This window comes from Notamacropus eugenii, chromosome 7 (assembly GCF_028372415.1).
Source record: "Notamacropus eugenii isolate mMacEug1 chromosome 7, mMacEug1.pri_v2, whole genome shotgun sequence".
In the NCBI taxonomy this organism is placed as follows: domain Eukaryota; kingdom Metazoa; phylum Chordata; class Mammalia; order Diprotodontia; family Macropodidae; genus Notamacropus; species Notamacropus eugenii.
The window spans coordinates 117,239,859-117,265,538 of record NC_092878.1 but is presented as its reverse complement, the minus strand read 5'-3'; the positions used below and the strand labels follow the sequence as shown (position 1 = coordinate 117,265,538).

The window sequence follows — 25,680 nt, the reverse complement described above, 5'->3', positions numbered from 1 at the left end:
GGATTTTCAAGTGTTCCAAGCAGAGGGGACAGCCAGAGAAAATGCCTGGAGTGAAAAGATAGAATGTCTTCTTCATGAAACAGCCAGGAGACCAGTGTCATTGGATCAAAGAGTATCTGGAGGGGAATAAGGTATAAGAAGACTGGAAAGACAGGAGGGGGATAGGTTATGAAAAGCCTTGAATGCCAAGTAGAACATGTATTTGATCCGGAAGCAAATGGAAGTTACCGGAATTTACTCTGTGATGGGGTGGGTTGTTATGTGTGACATGATCAGTCCTGTGCTTTAGTAAAATCACTCTGGTGGCTGAATGGAGGGTGGATTATGGGAAGGAGAGACTTGAGGCAGGCCAACCCACCAGCAGTCATTGCAATAATCCAGGTGTGACATGATAAGGGGCTGTACCAGAGTGGCAGCAGTGTCATAGCAGAGATGGAGTTGTTTTCAAGAGGCATTGTAAAAGTGAACTTCACAGGACTTGGCAACAGACTAGATATCTGGGGTGGGGGTGGGGAAGGTGAGGGATCCTGAAGAGCTGAGGATGACTTTGAGGTTGCAAGCCTGAGGAACTAAGAAGATGGTGTCACCTTCTATAATAATAGGAAAGGGATGTGGGGAGAGACACAGGGTTAGGGGAAAATATAATGAGTTCTGTTTGAACACGTTTGAGTTTATGATGTCAATTGGAGATTCTGAAATTCAAAGTCAGCAGAGATTGGGACAGGAAAGGTAGATGTGAGAATCATCGGCATAAAGATCCATGGGAACTGATGAGATCATTAAGTGAAGTAGTATGGAGGGAGAAGTGTTCAGGACAGAACCCAGAGGGACACGTATGGTTAAGACAGCATGATCTAGAAAAGGAGACAGAGAAGGAAGAGTCAAATAAGTAGGAGAACCAAGAAAAAAATGTCAATCTGAAAACCCAGAGAGAAAAAAATATCAAGAAGAGAGTGATCAACAGTGTCAAAGGCTGCAGAGAAATCAAGGAGAATGAGAATCAGGCAAAGACTTTTGGATCTGACAAGTAAGAAATCACAGGTAACTTTGGGGAAAGCAGTTTCAGTGGAATGATGAGGTGCAAAGTCAGGTTGTAAGGGGTTAAGAAGATAATGGCAGGAGAGAAAATGAAGGCATTGCTACCTGCTTAACCCTGGACAAATCACTTTAATCTCTCTGGTCCTCAGTTTCCTCATTTGTAAAATGAGGGGATAGGAATAGATGAACACTAAGGCCCCATCTAATTCTAAATTTATGATTTTATAACCACCTTATAGCACTAAGACAGAAAAAATAAGCAGAGTAATAAAGCAATGAAATATTGTGGTGCTACCAAAACAAGGTAAATATAGAGAATACCAAGAAACATGGAAAGGCCTATACCAAGTGAGGCAAAGAAAAATCACAAGAATCAGAACTGTATTCACAGTAAGAATTATCTAAAGAAAACAAAGAAAGAAAACACAAAAATATTTAGATACCTCTGAAAAGAAATAGAGAATAAAGTCATTTTTGCTTGCTTACTGTCATTGGGTTCAATCTTGTTATATGCTAAAGTTTTATGTCAGATTTTATTCCTTATTTTGGCTACCATTTTCCAGTTAATGGCTCAAGTTTACCACAAAAACATGAAAAACAACGTACTTTTTATTAACTATTTTCATAAAAAGGTTATTCCAAAGTGATTTCAGAAGTGATTTTAAAAATTAAAGAAAAATATTAAAATACCTCAGACTGTTTAAGAAATAAACTCTCCAAGCACTGTCCTTTGTCATCATATAAAGTTGCCTACATTAAAATAAAAATAACATTTAAAAAATGATGTTAACATGAAAACATTTTAAATTCTTTAAAACATTTTCTAAAACAAATGAACAACTATTGGATAAATCACATAAAGTATATTATTTGGCTTTGTCATATTTCATATGCCACCTATCACATTAAATAGTTTATACTCATTCACTTGTGGTAGAATTAATTGACCATTTATTCTAGCACTATGCTAAGCACTAAGCACTATAAGGGAGATACAAAGATATAGGTATTGCCCTTACAAGATCTTATAATAATACCTATTTGGGAAGATAAGAAGTAAACCCATTTATTTATCAGTTCAAAACATCATGCAAGAAGTAAACTGACATGGCATTAGGGGTGGTGTGAGTCTTGTGGAAGTGATATTGTTTTAAAAAGTAAAAACAGTGGACAGTCAGGGTGCAAGGAAAGGACAGGAGGTAAGAATTAAGTATGGAGTATTTGGGGGACAGTGAAGAAACTGTCCTATCAGTATTTGAAGGTGTACGTTAGAGAAAGGTAGGTGCTAAAAGTTCCACAGGTACAGTGGGAGCCAGGCTAAGGAATATGTATATCATTCTACCAGCAATAGATGGCATATGTCCTATATGAATTCACTTTTTAAAAATGTTGAACATTAATGTCCTGTATTTTTTTTTCCTTGAAAATTACCACAGGTAATTTGTAGGAAATCTTACAAATTCGCTCAAAGGCACAATTAAGAATTAGTTATTACCACTCTAATATAAATTAAATCAAATACTCATTGAGATTTTATTTCTTAACTACTCACTGTAATATTTGGATTTTTAAATCTAAGTCAGAGTCTATACATTATAATTGATGTAATTTTCCTAATGGTCAAATATGAATTTAAGAATTGAACTTTTAGACTCATTAATAAATTATCTCAAACGTACTTTATTTCTTGAGCAATTGATCTTCAGTATTCCATCTTGCCACACTTTTGATTTCTTCGTCTTTTGATGAGTATATAGTACCTTATTTATTAAAGCATAGAAACAGACAGTTTTCAATAATCCTCTACTTATATTAGTGAAATACATGAATCAAATAACTGAAATACTCAAATCAAAGAATTAAATACTTACAATAAATTCTTGATTTGCCATTGTTTATGCAGGAGACAAAGGTCCCCCACCTGGGACCAGCAAATTTTCAATAACTGTTAGAGCACTTGGTCATTTTGTTCTGGGCATATAAAGGATTCACAGAGTTCATCACTGATGAGAAATAAAAATACAAGCTTAAATTTGGAATGTATAAACTTAGTTATAACCTGTTCCAGGTACTTTACAAATATTAAATGTTACTTTTTTTTTGTAAATGGTCACCTGAGAAATAAATTCAATTCGAAACTTGTGTCAGAAAATAAATTTCTTTACTTGTTTTAAAACTGAATGTCTCCCAGCCTAGGCATGAGCTGGGGAAAGAGGAGCCGCCTTTTCTGAATTGCCTCAGAATCACCACAGGGTGGCTCCCCAGTGTTTTGAATACGATGTGTAGCTGCAGTCATACATCGGTAAATCCTGTAGCAGAAAGCACTCTTGCAAAGCCACTATTAACTGACACATTAAATAGGTTTCTGTGTTCTGGGGCGAGGCCTAAATCGTAAATGGTGGATTTCCTACATTCCATATAGAAAGTATGGTGGGTTTTTTTCTCGCGTTCCCTGTAACAGTCAATTCATTTCTAGGACATGTTTTAAAGAGGAGTTCAAATTCTAAAATTCTATGATTTTACGCAGAAAGGCTAATAGAACAAGATTATTTTATCATTAAGCAAAGATTCAGAAATGGGGATATTTAAAGGATTGTTATAACCAAAGAACTTAAAACCAAATGCCCAACCTACTGATGTACACATATGAATTTTTCTTTTTTATATACAGGCTAGTCCTCTAAAAATAATCTGTTACTGGGCCCTTACTTGGAACCTGCCAGAACTCTCAGCCTCCACAGGCTTTCACGACTCAGGGTTACAGCTCTGCTAACAGAGTAGGGGTTCTTCACTTCCTCACATCTATGTCTATAGGGCTGAACTAGTAGAAACTGATTCCAAACACAGGTCAGCTATAAGGAATTTAAATAAAATTCTATATTTGAGGAAGAATTTTCTGGATTGAGGATTGTTTGGGAAGAGATCTATTTGTGATTATTTAAGTAAAATGCTTTGGAGAGGGAGATTAGATTGAAAATGGACCAGTTCTCTCTTGCTGCATGGTTTATTTTCAATCAATCAACATTTGTCTAATTCAATTGATTTAATGATTGATTTGGTTGATTGACATGTTTGCTCAATCAATGACTACTATGTGCTAAACAATGTATTGAGCACTGGAGATACAAGTAAAGAACGAAAGATCTACTTGCAAGACATTTACATTCTGACATGTATTTACAAATATGTTGTCAAAGGCTCCGTACTTCACAAAGACCAGATATCCATTTACTAGTTCTTGTAAAATCGCTGCTAATCATCAGCTAGGTGGCGCAGTGGACAGAGCACCAAGCACAGGGTCAGGAAGACTTTTCTAATGTGGCCTTGGACATTTCCCAGCTCTGTGATGATGGGAAAGTCACTTAAGACTATTTACCTTAGCTTCTCTTCTGTAGAATGAGCTAGAAAAGGAAATGGCAAACCTCTCCAGTATCTTGGCCAAGAAAACCCCAAACACAACTGAACAACAACTGTTCTGGGTGTTTTAGGGGTTTGAGTTTTCAAGATTTTTTTTTTTTTTGCATCCTGCCCTATAGCAATAGTTTTTTAACCTGGGTCTGTGAAGTTTTTTTTTTTTATGTTAATAATTGTATTTCAATGTAATCGGTTTCTTTTGTCATCCGATGGATTAGATTTTATGCATACAAGCCCAATACTCTGAGAAGGGGTCCTTAGATTTTGACATATTGCCAAGGGAGTCCATGACACATAAAAAAGTTAAGAAAATCTGGTCCAGGACAATAGGCATCTGTGGGCATATTTTCATGGGGTCCCTTAGCTCTGCCAGGGAAGAAAATTACATTTTTATTTTCACTAAACTCTATCTGAAATTTATCTTTTCCTTCCATTTGAACGTAGGTTAAAAAAACCCAACATTCACCTGAGAGGTGCTCTATCACACCAGACCTACCAAAGGGGACCATGACCCAAAACAGGTGAACCCCCTCTCTAAAGGATCTTTTGTTGTTGTTCAGTTGCATCCAATTCTTTCTGACTCCATTTAGGGTATCCTTGGGTCGTTTGCCATTTCCATCTCTGGTAGATCAAGGCAAACAGAGGTTAAGTGACTTTCCCTGTGTCACACAGCTGGTAAATGTCTGAACTCAGGCTTTCTTGACTCGAGGCCCAGTACTCCACCAACTAAGCCAGGTTAAGTGACGTGCCCAGGGTTTACTCAAACCTAAATCCACAGAACAAACACATTTGAAGAACCACAGACCCAGATGAAGTCTTAAGATTGTTCGTTCCTGTCTCCACATCATCAAGAAGATACATTAGTTTCTCTAAGTCCTTCAGGATTGACTTCTGCCTTAGTCCCTTAAGGATCTCAAAGCACAGAAGTTGGGTGGAGGGGGACCCCAGGTGTCAATACAGTCTAAAATACCCTTACTACAGAGATGAGAAAACTGATGAGCAGAATAGTGATCACACAGGTAATAAGCAGAAGAGTTGAGATTCTCTTTGGCTTATCCCCCACCCCTTGTAGTCTCTACCCCCTAACTCTCGGGTTTCCTTCAAGTGGCAGTGCCATTCAGTTGTAAGCTTGAGGGTGGGGACCATCTTTTGTCTCTTTTTATATCCCCAGGGCTTAGAATGGTGCCAGGCATTTGGTAGGTGTTTAATAAATGTTTTTTGACTGATTGCCTCCCAATTTATAGCAGTCAGAATTTGTGGCTATTCACGTAGTGCTTATAAAATTTGCAAAGCTTCTGTGTTAACTCCTTTTATTATCACTTATAGGGTAGCTAGGTGGCACAGTGGATGGATTGCCGGGCTGGGAGTCAGGAAGACTCATCTTCCTGAGACACTTACTAGCTGTGTGACCCTGGACAAGACACTTAACCCTGTTTGCCTCAATTTCCTCATGTATAAAATGAGCTGTGGAAGGAAATGGCAAACCACGCCAGAATCTTTGCTAAGAAAAATCCCAAATGGGGTCATGAAGAATCAGACACAATGGAGATGGCCAAGCACCAAGACCAATACTTCTTCACAGAATTCACCCCCCCCAAGACCCTGCAGTGAACCCACCCGCAACAACACTGAAATACAGTACACCCAGACACCCAAACAGTCACAAACAACACACAGATATATGCACACAACACACACAAGACACAAACAATACACTCAAACACAGCTACACACAGACACAAACAATACACGCAGATATTCACGTGCACACAACACACACACAAGACACAAACAATGCACACAGATACTCACGTGCACACAACACACACACAAGACACAAACAATACACGCAGATACTCACGTGCACACAACACACACACAAGACACAAACAATACACAGATACTCACGTGCACACAACACACACACAAGACACAAACAATACACGCAGATATTCACGTGCACACAACACACACACAAGACACAAACAATGCACACAGATACTCACGTGCACACAACACACACACAAGACACAAACAATACACGCAGATACTCACGTGCACACAACACACACACAAGACACAAACAATACACAGATACTCACGTGCACACAACACACACACAAGACACAAACAATACACGCAGATACTCACGTGCACACAACACACACACAAGACACAAACAATACACAGATATTCACGTGCACACAACACACACACACAAGACACAGAGATACTCACGTGCACACAACACACACACAAGACACAAACAATAGACGCAGATACTCACGTGCACACAACACACACAAGACACAAACAATACACGCAGATACTCACGTGCACACAACACACACACAAGACACAAACAATACACAGATACTCACGTGCACACAACACACACACAAGACACAAACAATGCACACATACTCACAGGCATGTAACACAGACACAACACACATAAATAATTCACACAAAGATACCCACACGCAGATAACACGTACACACGCCACACACGGACACCACACACGTAACAGTCACAAAGACTGAACACACACAACACACAGATACACACACAGCACTCCCCCCAACACAAACACACCGAGGACGTTCTGGAGGGGGATCACCTGGCTCGGCAGCAAGCCTCGAGTTTCGAATTTTTCCCGCGCAGGCCGATGACGCGCTGCTCCGCGACGAGGCCCCGCGCAGCCGCTCGCGTGCCCCGCCCCCGCCCTCCGAATCCACCAATCGCGCGGCTTCTTCCGGTCCTGGCGCGCGCGCTCTCGGAGCGACGCCTCCGGTCGCAGAGCGCGTGACGCGCGAGGCCCAGCAACTGGGAAGAGCGGGGAGGAGGCGACGGTTTCGGAAACTCGCCGCGTCTGGACCCGTTGCCTGGGGGACTGAACTGAGTAAGTGGAGAGGTCGAGACGCCCCACGCGGGATGTCCCGCGAGGGTCAGGCCCCGATCTGCTTTATTATTCCGGTAGACTTCCCTTCCCGCATCTTCCCAATTACCTTCCTCTAACCCCCCTACACTTCCCCTCAGACCCCCTCCTCCTGCCGTTTGTCAGGTCGCATGCGCAGACGGGGGCCGGGCGTCCCCGCCCCCTCGCAGTCTGGGGGGGCGGGGTCTGATCCCCGAAGACACGCCCATCTCCCTAGTCTATCTATAAATATTCAGCGAGCACGGACCTTGACCAGGCTCTGTGCATTCCCTGGGTTTCATTTACCGCCTAATCTTTCAGCACGCATTTATTAAGCGCCACCTGTGTGCCAGGTCCTGTGCAGTTAATCCCTTTCGCTTTTATTGGGCTCCTGCCCCGCCCGCCTTCATCCTGGCCTCCTGGCTGCCTTCAAGGCTCCGCCCTCCTCCCACTTTGGACCCGAAACCTGGCTGGGTCTGTGTGCTGGGTGCCTTCCCCTCGGTGCTTCCCTCCAGGTGGTCGGTCCTGTGTTTAACTGTACATATGTGTGTGGGTACATGTGCATATACATGCGTGTGTGTAGGCACATACGTGTATTTGTGTACATTTGTGTATGTATGCGCATGTGTGTATATAGTTCTGTATATGTGTATATATGAATGTGGTGTGTGCATGCGCATGTGCATATACGTGTATATTTGTGTGTACACGCATGTATATGTGTGTATATATTGGTGTGTGTCTATGTAGAACAGTACAGGACTCTTTTTTTTTCCTTTCTTTGCATTCCCAGGGCTTACCATGATGCCTGGCACAATATAAACCTTAAGGTTTATACCAAATGCTGGGTGACTGGACTTGCCTCCCTTTAATTTGCCCTTAATCAGTCCACGAGATTTCATGACACCTGTTTCAGACACTTAGCATTCTGTAGGTTTAATTTGCCATTAAATCAGCAAACACTTAGTTGATGTAATGGACATGAAGTTGTAATAAAAGTATTGAAGTCAGGAGACTTGGGGGGCAGCTGCATAGAGCTCTAGGTCTGGAAGACTTGAATTCAAATGTGGCCTCAGACAAGTTACTAGCTGTGTGACCTTCCAAAAGTCACTCAAGTACCTTTTACCTCAGTCTCCTCCTCTGTAAAATCAAAATAATAATAGCACCTGCCTAGCAGGGTTGTTGTGCAAGATTAAAATAACATTTGTAAAAGGCTTGATTCGTATTAAACACTATATATTATTATTATTCCCAGCTCCATTACTTTGCACTGGGCAAGAAGTTGTTCAGTCTGGTTTCTTTCAGTCATGTCTGACTCATGATCCCATTTGGGGTTTCCTTGGCAAAGATACTGGAGTGATTTGCCATTTCCTGCTCCTGCTCATTTTACAGGAAAAAAAAAAGGAAAGAAAGGCAAAAAAGAGATCTGCACTCAGGAAGATGAGTTTTCCTGAATCCAGGCCTGGCATCTCACTGCTCTACAAGTTCAAATGTGACTTCATTTAGTGCCGATGGGATCTTGGGCAAGTCACTCAACTTCTGCTTGCCTCAGTTTCCTCATATGTAAAATGGAGGTAACAAGAGCATCTACCTCCTAGAGTTGTTGTGAGAAATGGGATATTTGTAAAGTGTTTCGTACATACTAAGCATTACACAGGTGCTGACTGCTGTTTTTATTCATCCTGGGTCTGTTACTTGCCCAGCTAAGGCACTGAACAACTCAGGCTCAGTTGTTTTGCCTTCCGAGCTACAAAAACTTTAAGTATGAGATTGGTGATGGATCCTTTTCTTATCTGAGACGTAGCCTAGTCACATTCGGACAGATTCATCCCCAGCTTGACTGTAGAATGTTGAATTTTTCATACCTTGCTACTCAGGAAGGTCTAAGCACAAAGGCCATGATGTGCATTAATATACCCATACAGTTAATTACAGATCCTTGAAGGAATAAAGCAGGGTTTGCCTGGTATACTGGTGAGACACAAAAATTACTAAAATTCCATTTCTCTTATTTTTTTACTTCTTTCTGAAAAGTAAAATGGTCCAGAGCATTTGTATTGTTGAAAAAAGATGTCACTGAGATAGTCCCCAAGTAAATTCGTTTTAGCTATAATAAAAAAATTAAAATATAAATAAAATACAAACTATAAATAAAAATTCACCTAACTCCAATAAAATAGATTAGTGGATGAGATATAAGGGACAGTGTAGCAAGATTTTTTTTTAAAGAGTCATTAATTTCCTAAGTGGAAATAACTAATATGTTGTCAGAGACAACACTTTTGTTGAGCTGTGCATATATTGGAATATACTGGAAGCTGAAAGAATAGGAACTTGAGGGCCCATACCACAAGGGAAAGTGGTACTGCCAATTTGTCTGCTGTCAATGATATAAAGGAAATGTGACATTCCTTTGTAGAAAAAGATAGCATATCTGTATATCATTTTAAAAATAGATTACTGTACCTTTTGATTTCTTAGACTTGTTCTTTCAAGTTGAAGGTAGACTTCATCATCGGTATATGGATTTTTTAAAATAATATTTTTCCCAATTACATGTAAAAACAGTTTTTATTAGCTTTTTAAAATTTTGATTTCTAGGTTCTCTCTCCCACTTCCCCCCTCCTCTTTCCCTAAGACAGTAAGCAATTCAATATAGGTTATACATGTGCACTCATGCAAAACATATTTCCATATAAATATGTTTTAAGAAATATTCTTACAGTTATGAGAGCATAACAGGTCAGTACCTGTCTTTATGCTTACCACGTAGAATTGTCCTGTCTTTTTTCTGTTTGCTACTTAATAGCAGCATGACTTTCAAAAAGTCACATAACGCTTTCCTCACCTACCAAATAGAAATTGTAATAGTTGAACTTAGCACTCAGAAAATCAAATGAGATAATGGATGTAGTTATTTAAATGAGACATCCTTTTCCATTATTGTTTCTTGGATTTTGTTATTATTGTGAATTTGTAGATTGCTACTTTACTAAAGTATACTAAATGTCTCAGTTTCTTTGCTGAATACTTAGGGTTTTCTAGGTAAGTCACCAGATAAGATAATCAGTAGACAGAAATAGTTTTAGCTCCTTTTTTCCCCCTTATGTCTCTGAGTTCTTTCTCTTTTCTTAACTGCTATTGCTAGCAAGTTTAGAATCATATCAAATAATGACCAGGGAAGGTTGAGTATTCTTGATATACTCCCATATTTACTAGGAAAGTTTCAGGTGCTTCCCCAATGCATATATTACTTGCTTTTAGCTTTAGATAGTTATTAACTTTTTTTTTAAGATTGCCGTAGGCCAGAGGTATCAAACATGCTGACATAAAGTTTGTTGTCATTGTTATTCAGTTTTGTCTGACTCTTTGAGACCCCTTTCAGGGGTTTTCCTGGCAAAGAATACTAGAGTAGTATTTTCTCCACCTCATTTTCCTGATGAGGAAACTGAGGCCAGGAGGGTTAGGTGATTTGCCCATGATCACACAGCTATTAAGTGTCTGAGGCTGGATTTGAACTCAAGTTTTCTAACTCTCGGCCCCTCCACTGAGCCACCTGGCTGCTGACATAAAGTTTAGTGGCCAAGTTTCTAAGTTGAGTGTGACACCACTGCTCTTTGACTGTATTTTGTAGTGCTTTTGAGCATAACAGGTTTGTACTTTGTCAGAGACTTTTTCTGAATCTGTTGAGATAATCATGTGGTTTTGGATGTTTTTGTTCTTAATACTGTTTATTTCTTTAATTGTTTTCCTTGATAGTGAGCCATATTTGCATCCCTGGTGTAAAAATGACATTTAGTTAAAGTGTGGTTTTTAGATAGTGTGTTTTAATAAAGTGACAGGTTTTAAATATTTGTGCCTCTGCTAGTAGTGGTTTGGGTATTGGCCTGAATTTTAAAAACCGTAACAACACCAAAAGTCAGCAACAGATCAGATGTGTGGGGTGCTGAGATTCAAATGGACTGGTCCGTGAGAAGCCCATTATCTCATGTAGCACTTAAAAGCCACTATTGGAGACAATAAGATTCATTGAAATTGAGTCCAGAGAATCCTACTTCAGCTTATGCAAATAAGTCTTTTCTTGTAGCCTTTCCCATGAGATTACCCCCTTCAGTTCATAGCTGTAAAACCCCATAGGTTTGCTAGCACCATGCATCATTGGCTAAATAGCATTCCTTGAAGATGGTACCAGGAGTGAGACTCAGGAATAATATCAGTTAACCATCTCGTAAGATCTTGAACTGCAAGTTCTAATAATCAGAGCTTCAGGTGAGTTCAACTGTCAAGGGCCATATATCCTAGACCTAGATAATAAATACTGACTATAATCTCACATTGTTAGCAATGAGAAATTCATCACAACTTGATAGAACTAGTACTTGTGCTAAGTAAATTTTTCTGTTCCTAAGTTTAACATCACTCAAATGATTTTGCTCTAAGATGCTTAATAACAAACATAAAACGCTTGGGATATAAAAATATAATAATTCCAAATTACATAGAGTTAACAGATTTCATGAAACATTGACTATAGTGGAATTTGTTCAGTTATGAACCACATTCACAAACATAGACCACTCTGTGTGTGTGTATATATATGTATATATATATATATATATATATATATATATATATATATATATATATATATGCTTTCATTTAGAAATACATTATTGCTAAAAACAGTAACCATCATCTGAGCTTTCAGAGACTCCTAAGCTTCTTGCTAGTGGAGGGTTTTGCTCCAGTGTTGATGGCTACTGACTAATCAGGGTAGTGATTGCTTAAGGTGGGGGTGGCTGTGGAAAAAGGACCTCTATGTACACACATATTCACAGCAGCTTTTTTAGTTATGGCAAAGAATTGGAAACTGAAGGGAATACCCATCAGAAGGGGCAAGTTTGTAATGGAATACTATTGTGCTGAGAAATGACAGCATGATTTCAGAAAAACCTGGAAAGATTTACGTGAACTGATGGCAAAGGAAGTGAACAGAATGAGGACAGTGTGCACACGAGAAGCAATGTTTTACAGTGATCAAAGGGAATGACTTAGCTATTCTTAGCAACACAGTGATCCAAAACAGTTCCTAAGGACTTATGACAAAAAATGCTATCCATCTTCAGAGAAAGAACTGATGGAGTCTGAATACAGATTAAAGCATCCTTTTTTTTTTACTTTATTTTTCTTGTTGATTTTTTTGTCTTTATTTTCTTTCACAACATAACCAGTATGGAAATATGTTTTGCATGACTGCACATGTATAAGCTATATCAAATTGCTTACCATCTCAGGGAAGGAGGGAGGTAAGAAAGGGAAGGAGAAAATTTGGAACTTAAAAATTTTTTTAGATGAAGGATAGTTGAAAGAATATCATTTTAAATTTAGACAGCAGTGAAGTTTGCTGTGTTGATTGACTTTCACAAAAGATTTTTCTGTAGCATTATGAGGCTTTTTGACTGCATTTTACCCTCAGTAGATTTTTTTTCAAAAGTGAAGTCAATCTTCTCAAACCTTACTGCTGCTTTTTCAACTAAGTTTATATATTCTTATGTCTCAGGGAATAGGGAGGCCTGAGGAGAGGGAAGAGATGGGAATAACCAGTTGGTAGAACTTCAGAACATATTTATCGATTAAGTTCACCATCTTGTATAGGCACATGTCATGGTGCCTCAAAACAATTGCACTAGTAACAAAGAAGATCAGTAATCACATATCACAATAACAAATATAATAGTAACAATAATGAGAAATTTGAAATATTGTGAAAATTACCAAAATGTAACACACAGACATTCTGTGATCACGTGCTGTTAGAAAAATGGTGCTGATAGACTTGCTCAGTGCAAGGCTGTCACTAACCTCCAATTTGTTAAAAAAAAAAAGGCAATATCTGTGAAATACAATAAAGCAAAGTACAGTAAAACAAGATGTACTTGTAGTAAATTGATAAGCGAGGTATAGTAGAATTGCCTAGCAGCTATGAGGGCCTAATTGAAGTGATGTAATAAAATTTTAGTGGATCCAGTCAGAATGGTTGCATGATTTTATCCATCTACATTCAGAAACACACATGTAGAAGTGAAGGCAGTAAATGGGATCCAAGGCTGAGACTTGACTGGGACAGCAATATAAGAAGGCTAAGGATTTGAGAGAAGACGACAGCATAGAGTTGAATTGGTTCACTAAGGAGTCAAGATGGGGAGAAGAAGAGAGACTAGTAAAGGTGAGATGGCCTGGGAGAGAATTGAGGGGTCAAGGGATTAGGGGTAATAGTGTAGCTAGTAGAGTTTTGTAAGAGAAGACAAACAGAGAGGTAAAAAATCAATTAGTTACACTTGGAGAAGAGGGGATTTGGGACTTGAACATAGATGTGGTATATTTGTGGGTGATGGCCAGATCAAAGGTATGACTGACCGTCTTTCTGTGTAGCTGAGGTGGGCTAAAGCAGTAGCTCATGGGTAGTGACTGGGTTGAAGAACTAATGGTTAAGATATTTGAAGGAGTTACATTAAAGTCCTCTAGTATAAGGGCAGGAGTTGAGGAGGAAGGAAAAATTATAAGCCTGGTACCAAATTCATTATGGAAGGAAGGGAAATGACCAGGTGGTATATAGGTAACAGTATTTTTCTGAGGTAGTAGATATACATGGCGTGAGCCTCAAAGGAAGAGAAGTTCCTGAGTGATGGAAGAAGAGGGAGAACCTGGAAATGACAGTGGAGAACAAGGAGTATTTCCAGCAGCCCCATCTCAGGCTGAAGGAAATGAGTGAAGGTGCAGCCAGTACTGGAAAGGGTGACTTGGAAGGCTGTGGTTGGGTAGAGGGTGTGGGGTTTGGGGTTAGCCAGGCTTAAGTAAGAGCTGGTAGATGGAAGGAGTCAGAGAGGAAAAGTTTAAGATGAAGGGGAGTTTGTTCCTTTTGAACAGGTATTCCAGAGGGAAGGCTTGGGTAGAATTAAGTTATAACTTTGGGGTGGAAAGATTAAAAGAGATGGGAATGAGAAATTGGGTAGTGGAGGGTGGAGGATGAGGTTTGGATGATGATCTGTAGGAGTTCAGAGTCATATGGAGGGGAAGGTTATGACCAGGTATGAGAATGTGCTCTCTACCCAATAGTAGAGGTTGGAGCCAAGTGCAGTATGACATGGGAGACATACAGTCAGATGAAAGGCTGGATTTTAGGCAGGAAGAGGACACAGCATGAGAAAGAAATTCAGTACCCAAGGATCAGTCATGTAAACTAATTAACAAGAATAATAATAGTAATCTATGAGTAGAAACTGATTCAGTTCAGGAAATATTTATTAAGCATCTTCTATGTGCTTTGGGAATACAAAGGTTGAAAAAAATAGAGCCTTCCCCTCAAGGAACTCCTTGTAATTGGTAAATGAGTAGATCATTGAATTGTGATAGGATTAAAGAAGAATTTGGGAAAAGATCATTTGTGAAAGGAGAGATCATTGGAACTGTCATCTGAGTTGGGACTTCAGCATTTAGAGATGTGTAGGGTGAATTGGTAATACACATGAGCACATAAATAGATGGCAGAGCATGATGAGAATGGGAGACAAAGAAGATTCTAAAGGAGCTAAGACCAGAAGGAGTAGGTTGGAGTCGGATTGTGCAGGTTCTTGAATGCTAGTGTTGGGTTTAAAACTTCTTTTATTTCTAGAGCAGTGAACCTTGAAAGGTTTTTGAATACATTAGGAAAGTTATACTTGAATGACAAACTGTAGCCTGGATAAGTTTAAGTTTTTCAGGCGAAGTTGTTTCTTTGTTCATACCTTAGTTCTTACCTTTAAGTTGAACTTCAATCATGTGTTGAGTTCTGTGAGTAGAAAAGGGCACCAGTGCAAGCTTGTTTGTGGAAGGTTTGCCCATGTTGAAATACTTGTGAGAATTCAAAGAAACCTAGTTACACCTTAACTATATGTAGTTCTGTAATGTCAGTGTAATGAAGTAGAAAATGAACTGTTAGAAGATCTCAATTTCACAAGTAAAAGCAAACAAAAAAAGGTTTAAGATTTAAACATCAGAAGCTCAAGATAGTGTTATAGTAAAGAAACATTAGTTACAGAAAAGTTGTAGATCCGTATCACTAGGAGGAATTTACAAACTGGTAATTCCTCCACAGTGATGAAATAAAGGGTCCAGACCCTCTTCTCTCTTCTCTCTCAATTGCCTGCACACAGATTATTTATGATACAATAAATGTTTATTGAAAATAAATGCAAGTCAGTGACTTTTCCTTAAGATTATGAGTGGAACATATTTGGAGAACATTAAAAAATGTTCTTATGAAATAGGGATTTTTAGATTGCTGATTAAAAAGAAAATCTTCGAAGAAATAATCCTTTGAAAGCTAAAAATAACTGAACTTTTTTATTTTAAAAATTATAGCTAATATGAAAAGGAATTTAAATGCTTCTTAAAATTCAGTTTCTAAACTTTATAGTAATGGAAACAGAAACTGGCAATCAAGACAAATCAATGGAAGAGGAAAGCACCGAACAGAAAAAAGAGGGAGAAAAAAAGAAGCGGTCAAGAGTCAAGCAGGTGCTTTCAGACATCGCTAAGCAAGTGGATTTCTGGTTTGGGGATGCCAATCTTCACAAGGACAGATTTCTTCGAGAGCAGATAGAGAAGTCTCGAGATGGATGTAAGTTTCCTCTTATACATTATATGTATTAACCATGTGGGCAGTAACTTTGTAATTAGTAACTTATCTATATGTGTTAATCCACAAATTCAGTGCAATTTCTACAAATTTACACAGAATAAATCTTTTTAAATACTTTATAATATAGTTAGCTTTGAACAAAGGCAAATAACATTCTTAGTGAAATTATTGGGTTCCAAGGTATGATTATTTTTGTAACTCTTATGTGCTGCCAGATTGCCTTTCAAAACACATTCTCCCCATTTGCAATTGCGCCAGCAGTGAAAACCTGTGCAGGTTTCTGCACAGTACAAGTAAGGTGGAGTCTTTTCTTTTTCAGCTGTTTTTGCCAAAATGTGACATAGTACACAGAGTAATATGAATTTACAGCTCTCTCGGGCTGTTGTTCTTCAAAGTATTTTTATCCTCATTTGTAAATGTTACCTAACCTTTGGGCACTTATCCAATACAAACTTGGTGGTGTTCTTCATTGAATATTGCTTTCTTATAAATTGTAGATGCTGTATTTTTGTCTATATATTTCTCTCAAATTTTTCTGTGTAATTTTTTTTCTGCTTTGATCATACTGTTTTGCAAGATCACTGGCCAATGAGTAAGCATGTTGTTGTATTTTTACTATAAAGCAGACCAAAAGCAGAGCTGTGAATTGATCGCTGAACTGTTCGTACATGTGACTTGGTAATGCAACTCTTGGATATATACCCCAGTCATGTCAAAGAAAGAAAGATCAGACACACACGCACACACACAGAGTTATTGTGGTAGCAAAAGAAACAAAAACCTGAAAACAATGTTGGATGCCCAGTAATTGGGGGAAGGCTAAAACAACAAATTGCAGCATATGAATATTTTGTTGTTCAGTTTGTTTCAGTCATGACCAAATCTTGGTGACTCCATTTGAGGTTTTCTTGGCAGAGATATTGGAATGGTTTGCCATTTCCTTCTCTAGCCCATTTTAGAGATGGGAAACTGAGGCAAATTGGGTTGAGTGCTCAAGGTCACATGCCTAGCAAGTGTCTGAGACCATATTTGAACCTAAGTGTTTTCTACTCCAGGCTTGGTGCTCTATCACCACCTAACTGCTCCATATGAATATAATGGAATATAATTATTTTGAGAATATACAGATATGAATCATTCAGAAAACTTACATGAATTGATGAACAAAATGAAGAACCTTAACAATTTACAACATATGTAATATATGTTCTATAGACAGAACTATAAAAACAATCCAGTAAGACAACTGATCTCAGATTAATCTCAGTGACCATACTTGGTCCTAGAGGAAAAATAATGAAAAATACTTGCCACCTTCTTACAATGGGCTAATTTGGAATGCCCCCTAAGCTGTCAGATTCAAGTATTCTTTCAGTTGGTTTTGCTTAAATTTTCTTTAATTACCCTCCTAAAAATTACCTTTTATCTATTTTTTATATGTTTTTATCTATACTTAAATATGTTTATGTATATTTGGCTACCTTAATAGACTAAACTTCTTGGATGCAAGGACTTTCTTTTCTTCATTTATTTGTTCATAGCACCAAACATATTTCCTGGAAAATAATAGGTTTGGTACTGATTGAAGGAAAGATTCAGTGGAGGACATATGACTGGCATAAAAACTAAAAGGCATCAATAAAACCTTTTTTTAAAATCAGTTAAACCTAAAGAAAAAAGATAGTTGCAAGTAAATATAAAAATGACTCACACGTTCAGCTTGGAAAGGAAAGTAAAGGAATTGATAGAGTTGGTTTTATGCATGAAACAGGGAACAAAAAACACTTAATAGAACTCTTGTTCATTTCATTTCATATTGCTCAAAACACTGTCCAAAACTTTAATAAAAAAACTGTGAAGATGATTATTTTATCTTTACTACCATTATTTCAAAGGATAAGGAAGTTAAGAAATTCTGGTAAGAACTTATTTACACCCTGCAAAATAAGTAAGTGTTTCATATTCAGTGACTTAAATAAAAGTGGAAATGCAGAAGTTGGCCAAAAAATAGTGGAAAACATGGTTCAGACACAAGAAACAAAAGGCAATGGTTTGTATTAAGTTTCTCATGCCTATATATCTTGAACATTTTCCTTAAGAAAAGATTTGAGTGACACTAGTTATAACCAGGACCAAATAATGACACAAAAAATGAAATCAGTTGTATTTCACAGGAAAGAACTGGTCATGTGGGAGTCATTTGTGAATCAGCTGTTTGTATATAGTTAGATTACTGAATTTTTAGAAAACTGATTAAAATTAATGTCATTAAAAATAGAAATAAAAATGTGTAGAAACAATTGAAAAGAATTCACTTGGGGGAGCCCCAGTTTTGACCTGTTGAAACAGGCTATTCATGCTGGAAAACAGCAAATGAATAAAAGAATAGACTGGTATCAAATGAAATTATTTGTAAAACTCTTAGCACAGTGCCAGGCACATAGTAGGCACTTACTGCTTTATTTCCTTCCTGCTGCCATTATATAGGAAATTGAATAGATGGAAATTAATCCTCACAAATAAGGGTAATGAAAATTACTTAAAAACTACCTTATTAGTCAGAAGACATTGGCAGTTAGAGAGAAATAGTAGCCAAGGACATTCATTTAACAGTTATTTATAATTTTAAAAGCCCTGAGTTTCCACTTCACTACCATCAGATTGGCAAAGATGACAAAAAGGGAAAATTGTAAATATTGGAAGTGCTGTGGGAGGAAAGGCACACTAAGTGGAACAAACTAGAAATTGGTCCAACTGTCTTAGAAAGCACTTTGGGAAAACAGCCCCAAAGTCATTCAACTAAGCATATATTGCTAGTTATATACCCCAAAGAATTCATAGTTTGGAAAGAATCCCTTTGTACAAAAGTGTTTATAGGAGCACTTTTTGTTCTTAACCAAGAACAGTAAACAGTGTAGCTACCCATCATTTGGGTGAATGGCCGAACCCATTGTGTCATGTTAATGAAATAGAATATTACTGTACCACAGAAGAAAGGAATTAAGGTTGCATTGGAAGGTACATGATGTGTATAAATGGGCTACACATAAAGCCAAAGAAAAGTTGTAAAAAAAAAAAAAAAGTGTCAACAGAGAGATAAGAAATAGGACACGGAGGTGAGCATCATGAAGAGATTTAGGGATATTTGGTGGACAGCCTGTGTGTGCTCCATCCTTCGGTATCCATAGAAGCTCAAGAGGTCAAAAGGAAGGTCTCTAGCACATTGAGCTTTGAGGATTTGTGGGAGTACTTTCACAAATTTCTCTAGGGCCTAGAAGGAATGGACTGATTGTGACCAGCTCAGTTAATCTGTATCAGTGAGGTCAATTAGTTATTCAGTATTTATTAAATACTTAGTATATACTAAGGATTATAACCTTGCCCTAAAGGAGCTTAGCTTGCAAGATTTCTTAGCTCTATTGAAGTACGTTATGAGAGAACTTTTCACTAGCCATTTTCCCAACAATATTTATTAATAAAACATTTATCCTAATTTATTAGCTACAAGTTTATCAAAAACGAATCTAGTGTATTTGGTGCCATATCTGGAGTGTCAACCATTGAGTTTTACAGCTTTTTTTTTTTCCTTATAGTTGGTAGCTTTGAGAAGAACTGAGCGTCACAAGTGTTTTGAGGTCAAGTCCACACAGTAATCTCTTTTATATGACTTGATCCATTCCTATGAAGGAATCCATTGACATTTTTTTTTACTGATATTGCACTAAATCTGTAAGCTCATTTAGAAAGCCTTATTTACCATATTGATCTGCTTTATTGAACCAGTCACAAACACTGAATTTCTCTCCAATTTAAATCTTTATTTCTGTCCTTTCAGCTTTATGCTTACATTTGTCCCTTATTTTATTTTTATACTTTTATTGGTAACATAAAATGCCAGAAGTTTCGTAAATGTATCTTGTAACCCACAACCTGGTAACACTCAATTTATTGTGTCATTTGTTCTCTTAAAAATAATGAATTTCTAGGGGGAAAAATTTTTACAATATTCACCTGATGTATCAAGCTGATAATCCTGTCAAAAGTAGGCCTGCAGGCAGCTCCTGTTGCAGCTTCTGGTTTCCTCGGTGTCTGAGTTTTCACAATATTTAAAGTCAAACAAGCACATATGCAATCTGCTCATTTGATACAGATTCCATTGTATTTCAGTTCTTGACAATTGACCAACAGTTGCCTATCTGTAACTGTCTCATTCTACAGTATCTCTCAAAGATTTCCCAAGTTCAGCATCTTCTAGTGATCGTATATGAATGTATTTCTGAAGGCAGGGACTTTGAATTTTGTTTTTGTATCCCCATTACTTAGCATAATAGAAGCTTTAATGTTTGTTTGAATTGACACTTTGGCGATTCAGAACACCTGAACTTGAATTTATGAGGACTTCAGGTGTTCTGTCCTACAGAAGAAAGTACTAGTTAATAGCCTTTGATTGTTATCTAGCATCAATTTCATCCACTTTCTTATTTGATCTTTTTCTTTTCCCCAGTTTACATCTATACCCCCAAGGCTTTTTTGGTATCTAGCTTTCCTGGCTAGCTGCATTGCAATCTCAGTGTTAATATTCCTGATGTTCATGTGTTAACTGTTCTGCTTTTGTATCCTGTTAACCAGCTTAACATCCTTTTGTGTCTCTTAAAAATGTATATTGAAAGAGTTCTTTGTATATTCACATTGTTCCATTGACTGCTTCCACTGTTCCTTATTGGAGTTGTTTCTTTTTATAACTGAACCTTTAATAATTTACCATTTGCTAAGTGAAACTAAAGGCTTTACTTAAAGTAGTGCAAAAATTGTATTTTAAATACTACAGTCTGTTTAAGTTTTAGATACTTTTTTTACGTATGGGCATTTTCTCCCACCAATTTCATTTTGCTCTCTTCTCAAACTAACAGAACTTCACATCTGTCAGAATGGTAAAGATGTAAAAAAACTAAAAAGATTTAATAGTGGCTGGGGAAGGACATTATTTTCTGTAAATTTCATATGGGTAAAGCTAGAATAAACCTTTCTCAACATATAGATAAGATGTGATGGTGCCACCTGAAGGACGAAGGTAGGGTTAGATAGCTAGGCTGGGGTTTTTAGATATGGATCAAAGTAGATAAGTAACTTGCCCAAGGCCTACTAGTCAGAGCTAACCAGAACTTACTTTTGGAATTTGAGACAGGCTAGGTGAATGATCCTTGTCCTCAACCCCTTAAGAGTTTTTGTGGGGGTTTTTTTTTTAAATAGTTTACATGAGTGCATCTCTGAATTTGGGTAATATGTAGATTCCAATGCTTTTCAAAAAAAAATAGGTACATTAACTTGATAACCTTGGATCCTTTATTTGCAGAGAAATAATGTATAGGAAAGTAATTTAAGCTTTGTACATAGGTAACATTGTGTGGCCATTGGAAACTTAAATTCAGTTTAAATTAGGGAAACATGACTTTTTGTAGAAATTGAAGTGGAAAAAAATGAATATTTCCTTGCTACACTTCGGTACAATAGTAGCTTCATTTTTATGAATTTTTACCCTTTTAGATGTTGATATATCACTTCTTGTATCATTTAACAAGATGAAGAAATTGACAACTGATGGAAAACTAATAGCCAGAGCCTTGAAAAGTTCATCAGTTGTAGAGGTCAGTACATTTAACTTCCTAGTAACCAAACATAATTTCCACAGCCCTCTATACATGAATAGTTTTAAGAAAGGCTTTTTTCTTGCTTCTCCTCCCCAAGTTGGATTTGGAAGGTACAAGAGTAAGGAGGCGCCAGCCACTGGGTGAGAAGCCAAAAGATGTGGATGACCGGACTGTATATGTGGTAAGGTTTATTTATAATTCTGAGGTTATGTAAATGAAGATGAGGGGTCACTTATTGGGCCTTTAGTATTTCGAGAATTTAATAGATGAGACCCTTGACTTAGTAGTTGTGCTCCAGGTCTTGTTCCTGTTCTCTTATCCTCTCCCCCCCCCCCCCCCCCCCAGCCTATCTCACTACAAACAGGTCTTAGCGCTGAGGTGGAGAAAGTGCAGGGATTTGTTTCTCCCCTGCCATCTGTAAAGAATTGATGCAGATTTCTTGAAACGTTGATTTTAAAGTTACAGCCTTTTTTTTTTTTTTTTTTTTTTAGGAATTGCTTCCCAAAAATGTCAATCACAGTTGGATTGAAAGAGTATTTGGAAAATGTGGAAATGTTGTTTATATCAGCATCCCTCATTACAAGTCTACTGGAGACCCAAAAGGATTTGCATTTGTAGAATTTGAAACAAAAGAACAAGCTGACAAAGCTATAGAGGTAGGTGTCAATACAGAGGTGAACTACCCCCACCCCCACACACTGAGGAGAGGAAGAGGGGTTGGAGCAGAGATATAGTAGTCATTTTAGAAGTTAAGACAGTTGAACCAAATGAAATATTAACTTGACTACTTTCCTATTTCTTTTTTAAGTTTTTAAATAATCCACCAGAAGAAGCACCCAGGAAACCTGGAATGTTTCCAAAGACAGTGAAAAATAAACCTATACCTGCCCTTAACACTAGTATCTGTAGAGCTGCTGGTAGGTCTCATTTTTCATATTTGGTTTTGAATTTAAAGGGGAAACATGACAGATATTTAATTATGTGCTTTGTATGCAGAGGAAAAGAAGAAAAAAAAGAAAAAGAAATCACGAATAAAAAAGGAAGGTGTTCAGGCAGCAGTGGAGACAAAGGAAACAAATACAGACACTCCTGATGAGCATTTAGAGCATTTAAACAAGCTTAAAAGGCACAGGACAACATCTGAGGGCTCTGAAGTGGGTAGTTCAGATATCCCAAGGCCACCTTGTAAGAAGGAGAAGAAGAAAAAGGAAAGATCTGATGTGTTGGGTTTACCTGAAGAAATCAGAGGAGGGAAGAGGAAGAGAAATAGTTCTGGAGATGTGGATACATTAATACCAACTTCAAAAGTCAAGAAGAGCTCTCTTAAAGAAGAAAGTGTTAAAGATGAGCATCCAAAAGTTGAAATGCCAAAAGATTGTAAAGGTAGAAATATGTCATTTTTGCAATTTGTTACAAGGTAAAAGGTTTAGTTAAAAATTGTAATCACATCTTCTCTTTTAGACCTAGAAGTTTCTACTGAAGAGGAGAAAGATGCTGTTGATATGAAAGATGGATCCCTTTTAAAATCAAAAAGAAAGCATAAGAAAAAGCATAAAGAAAGACACAAAATGGGAGAGGAGGTCATACCATTAAGAGTATTATCCAAGTATGTTACTTAACTAAATAAGAACTTCTCTTGTTTTAGTTCTGGACTGTTTTATTAAGCTGGACACATATATCCGTATGTACATAGGTAAATAAAAATAATCATTTGGATTGTAATAAAGTCTTAATTTGGGGAAAACTTAATGTCTTCCAGGCCATCACCATTGCTAAAGTGCAATTCCCGTTTACATATAACAGAGTTGCATGTTAGCAACAGTAGTGGCCTGTAGCCAAAGAAATTTTGTAGCCCAGATGGAAAAAAATCCAACAAAAATATTTAACAGTTTCTTTATAAGCCATTACAATTCACCACAACTCAAACACAGAAGCACTTAATTATTTACACAAATAGGTCAGAAAATCTTTCAAATATACATTTAAATTATATAATAGGAAAGTAAGACTCACCATCACTAAAACATGGAAGCACTTACTTTTTTAGAAACAAAGCAAGTAAATCCACGTTTAAGTGGTGGGGAGTCTTGAAAGGTAGTTTTGGAAGCCCAAAACCAATTCTTCTCTAACATCTCATCCTGCAAAAGTGAGAAAACTTTTGACTTTTTAATTTCAGATTATAGAAATTATACACTGTCAGCAGTAGCTCACTGTCAGCAATAGCTTAAAATGTGCCAATTTGAAATCCCCTCCACTGAAACATGGAAGCACTTACTTTTTTATTACGTAGCAGGTACCCCCATGTTAAAGCAGAGAGGATTCCTTGCCAAAAAGCTGACATACCGAAATACAGCATTAATTAAAACAATTCAGGGAATCAAACCATCCAGAATTTAGTGAATGAGAACAGGATTCACTCCTACCAAAACATGGAAGCACTTACTTTTTTTTAATCACAGAAAGTACCTCCATGTTAAAGTAGAAGGGGTCCCAATAATTCCTTTAAGTTCTTCTTTAGCAGCATAGTAGATTGGCCGGGTGGCAGGTTTAGTTTAGTGGATCTTCCATACCTTCAGAGAAGTACATTTTCTTTACCTTTCTGGCTCCCATCCCTTGGCTTTCTCTTCCTCTCCAGTGTGTGTCAAAGACTCTAGCTCCCCCTACTTCTCTATTTATACCATTCTTCACTCCGGAGTTCCTTTTGCCTTTTTATCTCAAAGAATCATTACATGAGTCTTTTGTTATTTTAATGTATCTGCTCTCTGGGAATGTATGATCCTGGGTGGATCTGGATGCTTTTTTTTTTTTTTTTTAAGTATACAGTTGTCAATGTTAACTGCTAAAACCATTACCACAAGATATCCTCCTCTTTTAAAAATCTCCTATCTATTTGTTTGATGGCCCAGATTAGGGTAACAATGAGTGTTCTCAGAGTGACCCAATAGTCATTGTGTTTCTATCTAGCAAAACTGGAACTGTTTGCAGAAACATCTACATGTTAAATATATGTAAATATATAAATTGCTTCCATTGGGTGTTTTTTCTTTTTAGAAATTCCTTTTGATGCTAGTAAATACTAAGGAATGCTATCACTTAAATTTGTGGGGGAGGGAAACCCAAAAACAAAGCTTTGAAAACTTTAATCTGTTGTTTTTCTAGAAAAAATATTTCTCTGATTAATCAATTAATCCCAGAGTTTATTTCCAAAAATTCATATTTAAGAAGCATGCCTAAGAATGTCCCTGGAGAACTAAAAGTACTGCATCTTTTATAGTTATTTTGTTGAGGTACTGTTGTTTACTTGTTTGCTAGGTTTGCTCCAAACTGCAGAGATCATTTAAGAATATGCATGTTCTTTTGCCATTAGTTGACAATAGTATTTCACTCATTTTTCTTCCTTTACAGGAGTGAATGGATAGAATTGAAAAAAGAATATTTGGCTCTGCAGAAAGCCAGCATGGCTTCTTTAAAAAAAACTATATCCCAAATAAAGTCTGAGAATTTAGGGCAAACGGACACAAACCCTGGAATAAAAAATGGCCATGGTAAAGACAATGTGATGGCGTTTATAGTTTACATATCCTTTTTATTTAAATGTTATCTTATTTGTAAATATGCCTCGTAAATGAAAACGTTATGGCTAATGTAATTTTCTTTAACCCATTTAATTTATAAATATTGGTCAAGGAAATAGATTTTTGGGTATTTAATAAGTAGAGACTGGTTCTCAGTAAATAATTAATTGTGTCTGAACATTTTATTTTGGAATGCTATTTAGAAATCAAGTCCTGTTTATTTGCAGGCTTTTTTTCTAAAATTTTTGTTGATTGTAAACTTAACCCTTCAAACAATGATACTTTATCTTCTTTTAGTTTCAGTCTCCTTACTCCCCTCTGTTTTTCAGTTTTCAATTTCAAGTTCACTGTACGTAGTGAGTGAGAATTTTATCTCACTAATCCAGTTTATCATTTCTTGTTTGGAC

General features: G+C 37.2%; 2 protein-coding genes across 9 annotated transcripts in view; one reads left to right on the top strand and one right to left on the bottom strand.

Annotated features, from left to right (window-relative positions):
* Nucleotides 1-7,200, bottom strand: part of ZGRF1 (zinc finger GRF-type containing 1) — an 87,344-nt gene extending 80,144 nt beyond the window's left edge. For all 7 annotated transcript variants that reach the window (XM_072623554.1, XM_072623555.1, XM_072623556.1 and 4 more), the window contains exons 1-4: nt 7,049-7,200; nt 2,910-3,041; nt 2,718-2,798; nt 1,729-1,788 (exon numbers count right to left, since the gene is read on the bottom strand). In XM_072623554.1, coding sequence (XP_072479655.1) covers nt 1,729-1,788; nt 2,718-2,798; nt 2,910-2,930 — 162 coding nt within the window. In that variant the 5' untranslated portion in view covers nt 2,931-3,041; nt 7,049-7,200. The remainder of the gene's footprint in view (nt 1-1,728; nt 1,789-2,717; nt 2,799-2,909; nt 3,042-7,048) is intronic.
* LARP7 (La ribonucleoprotein 7, transcriptional regulator) overlaps nt 7,193-25,680 on the top strand; it is a 28,269-nt gene continuing 9,781 nt past the window's right edge. The window contains exons 1-9 of one of the 2 annotated variants that reach the window (XM_072623563.1): nt 7,193-7,355; nt 15,810-16,029; nt 21,595-21,695; nt 21,796-21,879; nt 22,190-22,354; nt 22,507-22,615; nt 22,695-23,081; nt 23,160-23,304; nt 25,104-25,243. In XM_072623563.1, coding sequence (XP_072479664.1) covers nt 15,828-16,029; nt 21,595-21,695; nt 21,796-21,879; nt 22,190-22,354; nt 22,507-22,615; nt 22,695-23,081; nt 23,160-23,304; nt 25,104-25,243 — 1,333 coding nt within the window. In that variant the 5' untranslated portion in view covers nt 7,193-7,355; nt 15,810-15,827. The remainder of the gene's footprint in view (nt 7,356-15,809; nt 16,030-21,594; nt 21,696-21,795; nt 21,880-22,189; nt 22,355-22,506; nt 22,616-22,694; nt 23,082-23,159; nt 23,305-25,103; nt 25,244-25,680) is intronic. The other variant, XM_072623561.1, reaches the window with a different exon arrangement.